Here is a 14,963-nt window from a genome sequence, read left to right as displayed (position 1 = left end):
AAGTACACTGCTGAGGGGAGCAGCGGGTGGGTCAGGAGAGGTCTGCCACGCCATGTGGATCTCCTCTGGGGCGTGCGGGGATCGAACTCATGCAGAAGTGACTTTAGCTTCTTAGTTCTGCGCTTTAACCTGCTGCGCCACCAGGGAGGGCCACCAATTTGGAACACTTTTAAGTAAAACATTGCTGCTAAGTTAGTGTCACTTGAAATAAATGGGACTGTCGTCTGCTCATGAGGTAGCCACCACAAGGCCCTGGGCCCCTGTTCACAGCATTTCTCACAAAGCCTTTTGGGCAGACGCAGCCTGTTCCAACCGAACTTCCCTAGGAGTGGGCAAGGTGGGAAGCCAGAGGAGGGACAGTGTCTGTGTTGCCATGTGGGCCTGTCAGTGCTCAGAGGAGGCACCTCCAGACCTTGGCGGGTTCTGCTCTGAATTATGGGTACCTACACCCTCACCCCCAGGGGGGCAGGAACACCTGTAGCATCAACCTGTGCTTGGATGGGTTCTGGGCGCAAGCCCCTCCCAGCCCTTGGTACTCCCCAGGGCTGGACTCACCAATCTTCATCTGGAAGTTGTTGAAGGAGTGCTCGTTGATGTACTTCATTTGGTCCATCAGCTTCATGGCAAAGTCGGCCAGCGCTTTGATATGGGTCTTGCCCACCTTGTCATAGGTGGAGTCGTTGAGGCCTGAGGCAGCCATGTAGGTGCTGCCAATGGTCTTGATCTTTTCCAGCTGCCGAAACCGATCCTCGCTGATGATCTGCACAAGAAGCCAAACCTGTCACTCCAAGTCTGGGGCACCCAGGCCAACAGGGAAGTGTGGTGGGGTGACCCCAGATGTCTGCCCAGTTTTCACAGGAAGCTGGTCTCCACCATCAACTTTGTGTGAAGCCCCAGTGACCCCCAGCTGAGCTGGGTCTCCTCCAGTGCTCATGGGCTGGATAGTGACCCTTATGTCCACCCCATACCCAGAGCCCCTGGGATCAGGTCACCTGTTCCCACTAGACCTTTGGACCCCAGAAAGGCCTGGTGGCCCTTTGCTGGCTCAAGTTCCCAGCCCACCCAGGCAAAATCCTTTCTCTTTGTCCAGTGGGACACCTTTCTATCTCCAGGACCTGCTGGAAGCCTTCCACACCCATTTTAGCCAACACCAGCTACCCCACTACCTGGAAGTCTTGTGGGCTGCTTCAGACACGAGGGCCCAGCACCAGCATCGCTCTCCTCCCTGCTGCCTGTGCCTCACACAGTCCCACTGCGGCTGCCCCTCACACTCCTCCCAGCGAGCTCCCAGGATCCAGACTGCCCCTTCGAGCTCCATGTCCCCAGTGCCTGGCACGCAGTCAGTGCTCAACAAGGGCTTAATAAACGAATGGGAAAGGTCATTGTTTTTGCCTCTGCTTGCTGTTCTGCGCCTTGCATCTTTGTCCTGCCTCCTCTTTGGGTGTCTCAGTGTCCTGGGCACAGACATGGGCTGTCCCTGCCTCAGTCCTGTCCCACCCTCTGTAGCACCAGAGGAATGATGGCAAGTGTGGGCAGCTGGTGAGTGAGGCTGACAGGCAACTCCAAGTTTAAACAGCCTGGTCTGAAGCCCCTGTTTTGCCGCTTACTGGCAGTGACCATGGGCATGTAGATTTATAACTCAGTTTCCTCATCTGTAATAAGGTGAGGTGCTGGGAAGAAAATGTATTATTCAGGGGGCCCAGAACAGGGACTGGCCACCAGCACCAGTATTTGTATCTGAAAGGGGGGCCCTTCCTGTCCCTCCCACTCAGAAGCCTGCCCGCACCTCGTCAAAGTCCGCGATGATCTCATTGAGCAGCCGCAGGCACTCGACGCCCTCGTTGTTGGCCTCCAGCTCCACATAGAACTCCGAGAAGTTGGCGATGGAGGCAAACATGACGGCCACGCACTCGCAGGACTGATAGTAGAGCTCGTCGTTGCGCCGCTCGCGGGCCAGGAAGTGGGCGGCCACGTCCTTGGGCAGGATGTTGTGCAGCAGCCGCCGGTTGTAGGCCTGCAGCTCCTCCATCTCCTCCTTCTCCTCTGTGGCCTGGCACAGAGCACCCGGTCAGAAAGCGACATGTGACTGACTGAGAGACGACACCGGGCCCTGCCTGGTGGCACAGAGGGCTAAAGCACAGCATTGCAAGCCAGCGGCAGCCGCTTCAGTGCAAGTTGAATCCCCAGCCCCGGAGGTGACCCACATGGCGCGGCAGACCTCTCCTGACCCACCCGCTGCTCCCCTCAGCAGTGCACTTCGCCAGTCGTCCTGTTCTGCTCTCTACTCTGCTTCTGGTGAATCCTCTCACCACTCCTCTCACCTCTGGCCTATACCCCAGTTCTGTATGCATAAAAAAAAAAAAAAAAGACACCATTGGCCCAAGTATCCATGCATGCCCAAGTTTCAGTGAGCACCGTCTCTACTTCCAGGTTTCCTATGAAGAACATGTGACTTGCCATCAGAAAAGAGATTTAAGTGTCTGGTTCTCCCCTCCCTGCCTTTTAGAAAGTGATGCATATGAGGGTCACTTTCTCAAAGGAGGGAAAACAGGTCCCAGGGGAGGAGTAATAGATTAAGTAAAAAGGATCATTCAGAAAGTACCCCCCAAATGGTCCGCTGGCTACTGAAAAGCTCTTCGATTTTCCATCTTCCTCTTTAGATCAGGAAATGCAATTGGAAAAGCAGCTTGATAAACACCATTTTAACAGACTGACCTCACAGGGAAAATGGATAGAAGCCCTGCCCAGTCTCCCAGGTTCCCAGGCTCTCTTGGAGGGCATCAAATGGCCCTCCAAGGCCAGATGCCGTCAGGTGGGGCCACGGGGTGCCCCTAGTGCCAATGGGACCTCACCCTTGACTTTCTCCCTGGTTTGAGTCCTGAGTCTGAGCAATTAATTGGTCAAGAGGCCAGTGGCAGCCCACAGGCTGAGTCACAGAGGTAGGAAGGTACTAACGTGCGACAAGCAGCATCTGGCCAGTGTTGATGGGATGCCGGGCTACAAGCCTGAGGGTGACGGCCTCCTCCCCCCCGATGGCAAACAGCAGCCCCTGGAGCCGGGAGTGGCTGTGTTGGCAGGCAGGTAGGCAGGCAGGGTCACTAGGGCCATTTAAGAGATCTGCCAGCCGCCCTAGGCGTTATCTAACTAAATGTGAACATCTATTTAGTTGCAACTAGAATCTCCCAGGTCCTGGCTCTCCGGGTGGCTGGGCTTTGTGGACCTGGCAGGGCTACTCCACTCAGCCCTGGGGGGGCACAATCTGCCCTCTGCAAACTGGAGCTGGGAAAGACACAGATGGGGATAAGGGGCAGAATCTTAAAAAGAGGCAGCATTTGCGCTTCCTTTGTTTCCAGCATTTTGAAGCCTCTAACACACAGAGGCAGCCATCTTGGGAGGCTTCCTGGGGTGCACGGAGGAGGTGGGGAGTGTGTGAGTAGAGAAGTGGAAGGACACTGGCTCCAGATCCCTAGAGCCTGATCAGCATCTAGGAGAGAGCGGGGGTGGGGGGGCTGGGAGTTTTCCCAAAGGAGTGGGGCACAGGAGAGCAGCAGGAGGCTGGAGGTAGCTCAGAGGATATAGCCGCGCACCGGAGAACTAGCTCCCGCCCAGCTCAGGGCTTGCACGGGGCATTCTGCACAGAAAACATGGAGACCTCAGGGGGATCTCAGCTGAATTTCATCTACACACCCAAAGCGGGGGCAATCACATGCCCCCATCTACACTAGCATCCAAGCAAATCCAGGGCCTCCTGCACCTGGGGGTAGTTTCAGCAGTAATTGAAGCTCAGGCTGGAGGTGGTCTAGGCGCATTGCGGATGAGCCTGAGAAGTGGCTGAGTGATAGGGCCAGCCAGGGAAGACGAGGGGCCTGGCTAAGAGGCCCTGCAAGGCCCCTCGCTGGAGGTCTGAGGTTGCCCACTTGAAGATCAGGCTTTCTCATACATGCCCTTGGGTGCCCTCTCCTGGACATTCTGCGGCAGCCCAGGGCTGCTGCTAGCCCCTGGAGGCCCTCTGCATCCTGAACTCCAGTGGACTTGACCAGGGTCAGGGCACAGTCCCCTGGCCAGGGTTCCCGTCAATGGTGTCCCTTCCATCTATCCTCCCATGGAGAAGTCTCCAGGTCACGTCAAGTCCCGCTCAGAGGCCTGTGGTGGCGGTTCTTGCACTCAGGCCTCCACAACACAGGCCCTTTGCTCACTCTGCCACTTTCACCTCCTCCCCCTCCAGCTCCCAGCTCCCCGCAACCCCCTCCCTCCCCACCAAACTGGGTCTATACCTGCCTCTATCCTTGCCTCTGGAGGTGCAGAGTAGTACTCAGACAGCGTTTGACTTAAGGGCACACTCCCAGGCCCACTGGAGCCCCAGCACTAAGTGGGTTCATCTGGGGAAAAGTGCCTGGGTTTTGGCTCTTGGCCCCAGGAAACAGGGAGCAGACCTCGTGGGATACAGGGTATAGGTCAGTTGGGATGAGGCCTAAGCCAGACACCTGGTCAGTACAGGACTGGGTTATGTCCAGTCCAGGAGAAGCACATTCTCACACCCGTTTCAGCACCAGGGTCACTCACCTGCAATTTCCAGAGGAAGTCGAGGCGGGCGGTGGACTCCACTTGCTGGGCGTGCAGATACAGGGCCAGCACGAACACCGAGATGATGATGGGTGTCACTACCTTCAGCGCCACCTTGGTCGCATGCTCGGGACTGCAAGAGGGCAGTAGATGCCCTGGCACCTTGTGGAACCTCCCAAACTCCCTCAGACTTTTTAACTTCCTCCTGCTACCACGCCGCCTCCTCCTCCTCACCCTTCTGCTCAAACTTTGCCTAAGGAAAGGCAATCTCCTGGAAGCGTTCCCAGCTGGCAGCCCATCTTGGCTTCTGCTCACACCTGTAGCTCAGACACCTTGCCTCCTCTGCTGAGGCCTTACTCCTCCATCACTGGGGGGTTTTCCTCTGGTAGCCTCAAGGGATGAAGTCAGCCCTTCTACAAGGCAGTATCGACCAGGTCTCTGTCCCTGGGGTACAGTAACAGGGAGCCAGGCAGGCTGTACTGGCCGTTTCTGGGCAACCTTGGGCAAGTCTCAACCTCTCTGAGCCTTAGTTTCATCTTCTGCAAAATGGGATAACAATACTCACGTGTCAAGAGTATGGTAGAAGTCCAAGATACTGTACATAAAGTATTCAACAAAGTCCTTGACAGAGGGTAGCATGCCAGTTGTTGGTGGCTACTGTTGTCTAATTATAAATGTGATGACATTACTAACAAGTGCCCTAAGGTAAGCAGCTTTGCAAACCCTGCTTTCTGTGGCGAACCCAAACCTGAGCTTGCAGGGTCCCTGCCCAGAAGCAGCCCCTACAGTCTGCAGGCCTCGGCTGCTGCTCCGCCCGGGGGGGGGGAGGGGGGGGGAACGGGCCACCTGTTTCCTGTTCTCCTTTGCCTGCATCTCACACACGCTCTGGGAGAACCGTGAGGCTAGATGCTTTCAGATGAGGCTTGGGGGATGGCCTGCAGGTCTTGAGGACTCTGGGTGCTGAGTCTGGAGCTTGTGGAGCCGCGGGGGTCACAGAAGAAGGCATTTACCCAGCTTGGACTCCGGTGCGGAGAGAGGGCTCCTCGCCCTCCCGGCTGCCTCCTGCACTGCCCACCCTGCCGCAAAGCTCCCCTCCCAGCTGGGCACTCTGCCTTCTCTGCTCAGCCCTGAGCTGCTGGCCTCTGACTGCTCCGTGCCAAGGCAGGGGGCTCGGAAAAGAACATTAACTCACCACTGGGAGGTCCCGTTGTTGTTGCTGAAGTCTCTGCAAATACAAGTTGGGCAGGTGTTCAGGGCATGTGTAGAGCCTCCAGGCCTGCTCTGCTGTCACCCCTCGCCCTGCTCGGTACCCTCGGCCCACTCTCCCACCCACGCTGCTCTGCCTCCTCCACGCCTGCTCTGCACCCCCGTATATCCCAGCTCTGCTGCCCTTGCCTACTACTGCTGCACCCTACCCCCGCCCCCGGCCAGCAGCCGCTGTGTCTGGGGCCCTTGTTATTGCATCCATGGCCCCTAGCTTGTCCACTGAGAAAGGACACCCACAGGACGGGCAGAAGCCCAGCCCCAACTGGCACCCTATGTCCATGACCTCAAGTCCCCCAGCCCTCACCTGGGACCCTTGGGCACCCCCTACACGCCCACCAGGCCAGTGTCCCCCCCACCTCTCCTGCCCCAGTCCCTGCAGGGATGGGAAGAGCAGGGCACCTCACTGCCCAGCATGGTAGTCACGAGCCACATGTGGCTACTGAGCCTTAACGTGTGACTACAGCAAGTTACAATGTCCTGCAAGTGTAAAATTTATATCAGTTATACCCAATGAGTATAGGGAAATGCAAACTATTCCACTGTAACTATATATTTTGGGTATATATAATATTTTGGATATAGTGGTTAAATGAGAATGTCATTAAAATAATTGTAGGTTTGGCCTTTCCAAAACAGCTTCTTGAATGTTCTAAACCACATACGTGGGCTGGATTATTTACCTGTCGGGCAGTGCTCCCTTACAGCAGACTCAGGGCCTCCCAACCCAGAACCGCCTTCTGCTCGCTGCTGCAGCTTCCGCAGGAGGAGAGGAGAGCTGGGCTGGGCTTGGTGGGCGGGAAAGCTCCCCCCTCCTGCCCTGGTCCATGGCTGGAGAGGCCTGAGCTCCTCCCATCCTGCACTGCTCCCAACGCCACAGCCTCCCCACCCACAGCCCCACTCAGCCCCACTCAGCCGAGAGGGTCCTTGGGGAAGCTGACTTAGCACCTTCTGTTCTCAGCTGACCCTCCCTTCACAAAAAGTAACATTTCTGAAGCTCTGACAACTGCCCGTTTCAGCCCCCCGTGGGAGTACTCCCACTGTCCAGCTCGGTGCCTGGGAGGCAGCAGGCCCTCAAATGATTGAGCATAAATTAGTAGGTGGGTGGATTCCTTCCTCGATGCAGAGGAAGCAGTTTAGGGACACAGACCTAAAGCCTACTTCTCTGCATTTCCGGTGTGTGTACGTGTGTGTGCATGTGTACAGAGGGGCGTGATAGGGAAAACTTCACAGTAGGCAATTCACACATGTCGTACCACTATGGGCATGGTTATGATTTTACTATGGAAAAAACAAGGTTCAGGAAAATGACCCAGTGTGTGTCTAAGGCTCAATTTGACCCAAACCCTCACAAAGCTACCTCCTCCCGTGGACAGCTGACACGTATCCCGAGAGGCCAGGCTGCCTGCCCAGTCACCTACCCTGGCCCCCCACCCACCCACCACCTCCTGGGATGAGACGCAGCTGCCCACCATCCAGCCACAGCCTCTGAGCAGTGCGTGACCCCCCGGCCTTCCTTGGCAATCCTGCCCACCTCACCGGGCTGCTAAGAGGGTGAAAAGGGGTCATGTGTGTCTGAATGCCTAGTCCAAGGCCAGCCCTGAGTCACGAACAACCACGGCTGTTCCCTCTGCTTCCGCAGACGCTGTGGCTCAGCTCTGCTGGGCCTCGATGCTCTGAGTACCACAGGCAGTTAGGCTCAGTGGAAACAGCTCATCAGTGGCCTGGACAAGTGAGGAGCAACTCACTTGAGGTCTCAGGTCAGGAGTGAGGAGGAAACTGGCAGCAGAGGGGCAGTGGGACCTCGTCTACCCACCGCTGGGGAAGGGAAAGGGGGAAAGCAGTAAGATACTCTGTGCCTTGCCTCAGTGGTCAGAGCTGGACAGCGACGGCCACTCCCCTTCCATGCCCCTGCAGCCCAGGCCCCCAGCCTCCTGCTCTCCTCGCCTGTCTGCTGTGCCCAGCACCAGTTGGGGACAGGAGGAAGTGCCACGTACATGGCGTTGGCGGTGACCAGCAGGTCAGCATTGTCAAAGAGCGTGACACCGGGGACCTCGACGACAAGCACGTAAATGAGCTCGATGGCCAGCATGAGTGCCAGCTTCCCGATGCAGCTGACCTGCAGGAACACGGAGCAGGCCAGCAGGCTGAGCAGCACGCTGTAGGTGAAGTACTGTGGAAAGAGGGAGCACTTCAGCGCCCGCCCGCCCTCTGCAGCCCACCCTCCCGCATTCCTGCACCCCGAGTGGCCTCCTGGGAAGCTTCTGCAGAAGCGGCTGCTGAAATGAAGCAAACTTGTGATGCCAGGTGCAGGGCCCTGCTTCGCCATCAGGGGGTGCCGCTCCAGTCTGGCCAGCACCAGCAGTGGAGACCACGAAAGAGCCAAGAGGCAGGCTTCCCGGGGTTCACATGCACTCTCCATGTGGCCGGGGCCACGTGCACAGTCCCAGCCCCCCACCTGCGAACCCGCCTGCCGCATGGGCTCACTTTGACAATAACAAGAGACTAAGTCACTTGGTGCATTCCTCGTGCTCTCAGTAACTGTGGGGAGCAGAAGCTTCAGCCCCCGACTGGCAACTGTAAACCGTAAGCTCCGAAAACTGCTCTCAAGAGCAACACCACACCTGAACTGACCCAGCTGGTGGCAACACTGACCCAACCCATGGGACGCTGTCACCTTTATCCTGCTTCCTATGATTCTTCATACACTTTGCTGCAGAAGTATGATGGTTTCAGTATTAGGAGCTGCCCACGAGCCCCTGGGTACATGAAGTAACCTTAATCGGAAAAGCTGCTAGGTTCAAAGTACTCCTAACAGGAGGTTCCAGGGACCCTGGCCCTGGGACTTGCTTGACAGAAGCCCCTTCCATCAGAGTGAGGAGCCAGCCAGGAACCTCGGAGACTTTCTGGTCTGCCGTCCCCCAATACTGACCCCAGACATGACAGCATCTGCTATTTTGTTCTTTCTTTTAAATTCAGCACCACTGTTTGAGTTAAGCTTTGGGACGCTTACTGAGCATGGCCTCTGCCTCAAACTGGAGGCTATCTGGCAGTGGGGTAGTTCCTAGATGAAGCTTCTGCTTGGGTCCCTGAAGGCCCAGAGAGGGACTGCGAGGGCCTGGTGATGATGAGGAGGAGAGAACAACCTCAGGTTACCACCAGGAATGGACTGAGCCGCGCGTGGGCAGGGCACACCCCGGCAGTCCAGTCCAGAACCCCAGCTAACAGTCCCCAGGGGCAAGGAAGGGGCTCCAAGAGCCCACAGACTCACATTCAGACTCTGGGCCCAGGAAACCAGGAGGCCAAGGCTTAACCCTTGGTTCAAGGCTGCTGAGGGCTGAGGGCGGGGCCAGCCAGCTCTGGCAGAAGAGAAGCCTGGCGGGACCTTGCTGCTGCTCTTCTCTCCCCACACTCCTGGTTCCTCCCTCGGAGCAGCCACCAGGGGCAAGCGTGATCCCAAAACTGCCTGTTTCTCAGCAAAAAGCTTTCAGGAAACAGCTTCTGTAGGCTCTGGGGCAGATGTGAAAGGGAACAGAGGCTCGGGGCGGGTGGAGCATGGCGCCAGGGGCGGGAGAGCTCGGCCTGGGCCCCTGACAGGGGAGGAGGAGTGCCCATCCAGGTGGGTGCCCAGGAACCCCTACCCTTTACGGGGCTCCCTCACCATAAGCCTGTAGGTGCCAGGCACCTAGCCGCCAGAAGGGAGCTGGTGAGACATTCACCTTTTCCGATTAGATGAGTGCAAAGGATCAACCCTGCCACCATCTCCCAGGTGAGCCCTGGCGAGGAGCTGGGGTGGGGGGATCAGGACCCCGGGACCTGAGGCTCACTAGCACATGGCTCCCTGAGGAAACACTGCAAGGTGAATGATGTGCCTACATACTACAGGCGCTTAATGCATGCATTCTTTCTAAACCTAGTAACTGCAGAACATGGTTTCTTTTGGAGTGATTAAATGTTCTAGAATTAGAGTATAATGATGACTGCACACATTTGTAAATAAACTACAAACTGCTGAATTAGATGCTCTGAGTGGTAGGTGAGCTTCATGGCAGGGGGCTGGTTTGGGTTTGATTGCCTTGCATCCCTGCTGTTCTCTACCCCCACCAGGAGTGGGGAGCTAAGGCAGGTTTCTCTGGGGGAGGGCTGGAGGCTGCTACTGAAGCTGAGGGCCCAGACACAGCTCTGCCCTCAGGCTAAAAGCACAAACTTGCTGTAACAAGGCGACCTGGGTGGGAGCTCCGGCTCTGCCACTCACTAGCTGTGTGACCTTGAGTAGCTAATTAACCCCTCTGTGCCTCCATTTCATCTCTGTAAAGGAAATAATAATAGTATACCTATGTCATCAGGTTCTCATGAGGACTAAACTTGTAAAAGCATGCACAGCCTTCAGCACATGACCCGACTCATGGGAAGGATGACCTAAACCACAGCCACGCCGTTATCATCATGGCTATTGTGACACTGGGGAGATGTTCACAGGCATCTGGCACATCAGGATGAGACTAGGGGATAGAGGTCTCTGGAGTAGATGGGAATCTAAGGTCCTGACTGTTCCAAGGACAGAGAGGGGGTGGGGCGGGGGCTCCCATCTGTATCCAGCCTCTCCCTGCCTAGTACCTCAGGGAAGTTGCAGTTGGGCCAGGAGCTGCCACAGAAGCCCTGCTCATCACCCAGGCTGTAGTTGACCGCCGACTCCACCACATGACACGCGTTGACCTGGCTGGTGCTGATGTTGTGCTCGTCCGCCAGGCAGCCGAACAGGTCCTTGGAGTTGCACATGAACTGGGGGCAAGGAGGAGAGTCAGCACCCAGGGGCAGGCCAGGCAGCCCATCTCTCCAGGCGGGGCTGTCGCCCACCCACTGGCTCAGACACAGCCCGAAGCTGACAAGGCGCAGAGGGGAGCCTGGCAGAGGCTGAGGATGGGCAGGGCCGGTCCAGGCGCCCAAGGTTGGGCTCTTACACGTCCCTTGGGGACCTCCTGAGTCTTTCTGGCTCTTCCAGAATTGTGAGAGTGAGGAACTGAAAGACTGTGTGAGAGAGGCTTTGAGTCAAATCTGATCGCAGACAGTGGGACACAAGTGAGAACTTCCGGAAAGGAAGAGCTCTAGGCCTGGGAACTGCCCTCCCGCTGCAGACTTGTCTGGTGCAGGGTTCCCCTGGGCTTCATCCAGCGGGGCTGGGGAGGCACCTGGAGGCGCAGCCACGCACCATGTTGACGAAAGCCGACAGGAACACCAGGATGATGGTGAACACCCCGACCAAGGTGCTGTTCATCTTGGACCGCACGATCTTCCTGGAGAGGGTCTGCAGAGGGCCAGGGAAGAGCTGTTGGGGGGGGGGGGGAATGGAGGGAGAGAGACAGGGCAGAATTCAATGGAGATGCCACAAGCCAGCACAGAGGAACTGGGAGGAGCCAGGCTCCCCTTCCCCTCTTGCCTCCTGCTTGCATCCCTGGGGGCTTCCCGAATTCCTGCTCAGAGCACAGATCTCCTTCCACTGCACTGCCACTTCCAGGCCAACAAAAGTGAACCGGTGCAGTTGGCCAGGAGGCAGCGGGAGCTCACTGTGAGAGAGAGAGACCCAAAGGGAAGAGGCGCCCTGACCCTAAAGGGAAGCAAAGCTGGGCCACTGGGAGTTACTGTCATGGAGGGCAGTCGGTAGCAATTAAGGAATCACACAGGGCCCAGAACTTTCCCAGGGAAGGCCAGAAGGCTTCCTGCAAGAAGTAGGGAGCTGTGGGTTTGATGATTCATCGAGGGAGGCAGTGGGCTTGTGAGAAGGGGCAGAGCAGCACCCGAGGAGGAGGGCAGTGCCCTGGACACGTACGCTCGCTCAGGGGCCTGCCATTTCCCTCGCCTAACCTGCTCTATTTCTTTAACTAGGTATGCTGTATGTACACTCGAAGACCCACTATGGTTTGGTGAAGAAATGATCTGATGCCACCAAATCTGATATACTGGGCCTTGGCCATCATATCCTCCTCACCACTCAACAGCAGGACTCCAAAAGCAGCTGCCCACTGGAGAAACAGGGCCCCAGCACCCACCTCAGTACCTCCTGTGGAGGCCGCACTGGTACATACAGGCCAAGGGGGCCTGTGGCCACCCCTGAAGCAGAGAGGGTGGCAGAAAATGTGGGATCAGTTTTGACCACCCAATTCAGCAACCCGGTGGCCTGGGTTCTAAGTGTGGCTTTCCTGTGTCACCTTGAGTCAGTCACATGCCCTCTCTGAAGGCTACAATCAAAAGTCAGACAATAACAAGTGTTGCTGAGGATGTAGGGAAACTGGAACCTTCCTACACTGCTGTTGGGAATGTAAAATATTATAGTTGCTTTGGACAACAGAGTGGCAGTTCCTTAAAATGTTAAACACTAGGTTACTATAAAACCATACTCACATATTCATCAATCGATTGATAAAATTGGTGGTGATAGTTACACAGCTTTATGACTATACTAAAAGCTACTGAATTACAAGTTCATCCACCTTTATAAAGATGATTTTATGGTGTATGACTTATAGTTCAATAAAGCACTTAAAATTTCCTGCTCAGCCTCTTATTAGCTGTGTGATCCTGGGGAAATAATTAGCAACTCTGAGCCTCAGGTCTTTTATCAATGAATAGGGAAATCTACCTCTCAGGATGGTTCTGAAACCACAATGAAATTGTGCTTTGTAAGCTGTGAAATTCATAGAAATTTTAGTTAATATTTGCACTTTAAAGAGCCACGTTGCTAATAAGAATGAAAAGTCTTAGATGGAAAAAATGCACAAAATGATGTAAAAATAAACTATTATATTATTTTTTAAAAAAAGAATGAAAATTCTTGTTTCCCATTAAAGGAATTCTGGGTTTCACAGCTGGGAACACATTTTGGCACTAGCGTGAGGATCTTGCCGTGAAATGGTATGGCAGATGGTTTCTAATTTTTGGCTGCTGAAAAATTTGCCATTTCGGTGGCCACTCGGCTGCCCCCCACTACCACCCTTCCATCCCCTGACCCGCCCCCATGTTGCTGAAACCTTTTTCAGTTTTGATCACCCAATTCAGCAACTGAAAGACTGTCATCATTCTGCAGCCACTAGTGCAATACCCGATTTAAGCAAACGTTATGAGCAAATGCTAAAACCTTTAGAGAAGGTGAGGGGGCAAGGACTATCTGGTGACTGTGGGACTTGGAGCACCACAGGGGCCACTCAGGGGCCAGGAGAAGAACTGCAGCTATTAAAAATGCAACCTGGAATGTGGCCTAACATCTAATGAATGACTCTTAATGCATTGGCTTGCTGTTAGCCAATTTCCCTTGTCATCCTTAAAAAAGATCTGCTCTTGGCTTTAAAAACCTCAGCAGGGGGCCCTCCCTGGTGGCACAGCAGGTTAAAGCACAGCACTAAGAAGCTAAAGCCATATCAGCACGAGTTCAATCCCTGCCCCAGAGGTGACCCATATGGTGCTGCAGACCTCTCCTGACCCACCCGCTGCTCCCCTCAGCAGTGCATTTTCATTGATCTGCCTGTTGTGCTCCCCACTCTGTCTCTGGTGAATCCTCTCACCCCCTGCACCTCTGGCCTGTACTCCAGTTCTGCATGCATAAATAAATAAATCTTAAAAAAAAAAAAAAAAAAAAACTCATCCCCTGGGGCAGTCTCCCAGAGGGGCTGCACCACTGCAGCAAAAGAAAATCCTGGAAAGAATTTTTGCTGCAGGATACTTGTGTTTGTGTAAACCAATTGCTCAATGCCTGCTCTCAATCAGAGCTCAGAAAAACAATCGATTTTTAAAAAATACATTTCAACCAGCACATTCCCGGTCTGATTAATTCACATCTAGGTAGCAAAAAACACAGAAGTGAGGACAGAACTAATGACTGCGGTGAGGGGCAGCTGGACCCTGGTCTCTCACACGAGCGTCCAGGCATGCCAGTAACCCTGGAGTTCTGGTTCCAGGTTTGTGATGCAGAGTGGGATACTGCAGGTGTGGAAGGAGATGATAAGTACCTGATGGCAAAAAGTTGAAGAAACGTTTAGCTTATGCCAGAGTCAGTCTAGCTCATGCCAATATCAATCAAGAGTTGTGACCCAGGGCCTCCCTGGTGGCATATGGGTTCAGTATCAGACTATCACATATTGCTGCTGCAGCCTGAGTTCAATCCCTGGCCAGGGAGCTGAACCACATGGTGCAGCAGACCTCTCCTGACCTGCCAGCGGCTCCCCTCAGCAGTGTACTTCGTAGATCTGCCTGTTCTGCTCCCCACTCTGTCTCTGGTGAATCCTCTCACCCCCTGCACTTCTGATTTGTATCCCAGCTCTTGTATGCATAAGTAAATAAAGACAAATCTTTAAAAACAAAAGTTATGACCTAGCACCTCCAATTCCAGGGGTGACCGTTGGGCTGCGAGAGGGGCCTCTGTGAGGGGGCTAGAAAGAGAGGGGCCCAGGTGTACACCAGACTCACCTTCACACAGGAGTAGATCACGGACACAAACACCACCAAAGTCAGCAGCAGGAAACAGGTCAGGTAGAAACTCAACATGAACATGGAGCTGAAAGAAGAGAGTTGGTGGGGAGTCCTGGGTGGGCCCAGGCGAAGGTGGCGACTTGCAGCCTCCTGGGATGGCAGGTCTCAGGTTCCCAGGGCCCATTATCCAGATCCAGAGGTTTGGGGGCTCCAAAGCCCCTGTGAAGGAGGTGGAAGCTTCTTCATTTCTCCTGCAAGCACTGTCCAGTCACCTACACTGCAGCTACACCTCACTGAGAAAGGCATGCACAGGTTTGAGAACTGACTCAGCCCCCCCATAACCGTCTGGCTCCCACTCTTCCCGCTTTCCAGGGGAGCAGCAGCCAAGGGGAGACAAATGGAGAACCAGGTGACACCAATGTTCTGCCAAATTCTAGCTGTCCACGGACTTGCTTCACTGAGCTTGGAAGGCCCCACTGAAGAATCACTTGCTTATTCCCTTCAAGTAGTCACTCTTGGCTTGATAAATAACCATGAGGCCAAAGGCTGGTTTGATAGACGGCCCTGATACAGAGACATGCATCTGTCCCTCCAGCCACCCTGAGAGCCAGCAGTGACATGCTCTCAGAGGCAGACGCCTAAACCTCCCGCCCCGCCCCATGACAGATCCCATTCAG

The 14,963-nt window shown here is 55.0% G+C and overlaps 1 protein-coding gene and 1 long non-coding RNA gene across 4 annotated transcripts in view; one reads left to right on the top strand and one right to left on the bottom strand.

Annotated features, from left to right (window-relative positions):
* The window catches only part of LOC105854421, a 5,774-nt gene extending 4,405 nt beyond the window's left edge, over positions 1-1,369 (top strand). The window contains exon 3 of the long non-coding RNA XR_001146108.1: positions 734-1,369. This is a non-coding gene — a long non-coding RNA (uncharacterized LOC105854421). The remainder of the gene's footprint in view (positions 1-733) is intronic.
* Positions 1-14,963, bottom strand: part of ADCY5 (adenylate cyclase 5) — a 142,975-nt gene that overhangs the window by 5,480 nt on the left and 122,532 nt on the right. For 2 of the 3 annotated variants that reach the window (XM_012733140.1, XM_012733138.1), the window contains exons 12-19: positions 14,284-14,371; positions 11,036-11,152; positions 10,444-10,608; positions 7,824-7,999; positions 5,756-5,788; positions 4,564-4,696; positions 1,787-2,050; positions 556-760 (exon numbers count right to left, since the gene is read on the bottom strand). In XM_012733140.1, coding sequence (XP_012588594.1) covers positions 556-760; positions 1,787-2,050; positions 4,564-4,696; positions 5,756-5,788; positions 7,824-7,999; positions 10,444-10,608; positions 11,036-11,152; positions 14,284-14,371 — 1,181 coding nt within the window. The remainder of the gene's footprint in view (positions 1-555; positions 761-1,786; positions 2,051-4,563; positions 4,697-5,755; positions 5,789-7,823; positions 8,000-10,443; positions 10,609-11,035; positions 11,153-14,283; positions 14,372-14,963) is intronic. The other variant, XM_012733131.1, reaches the window with a different exon arrangement.

This window comes from Condylura cristata, unplaced genomic scaffold (assembly GCF_000260355.1).
Source record: "Condylura cristata isolate star-nosed mole 26May11 unplaced genomic scaffold, ConCri1.0 scaffold00003, whole genome shotgun sequence".
In the NCBI taxonomy this organism is placed as follows: domain Eukaryota; kingdom Metazoa; phylum Chordata; class Mammalia; order Eulipotyphla; family Talpidae; genus Condylura; species Condylura cristata.
The sequence above is the reverse complement of the archived record's forward strand: the minus strand, read 5'-3'. Positions and strand labels throughout refer to the sequence as shown.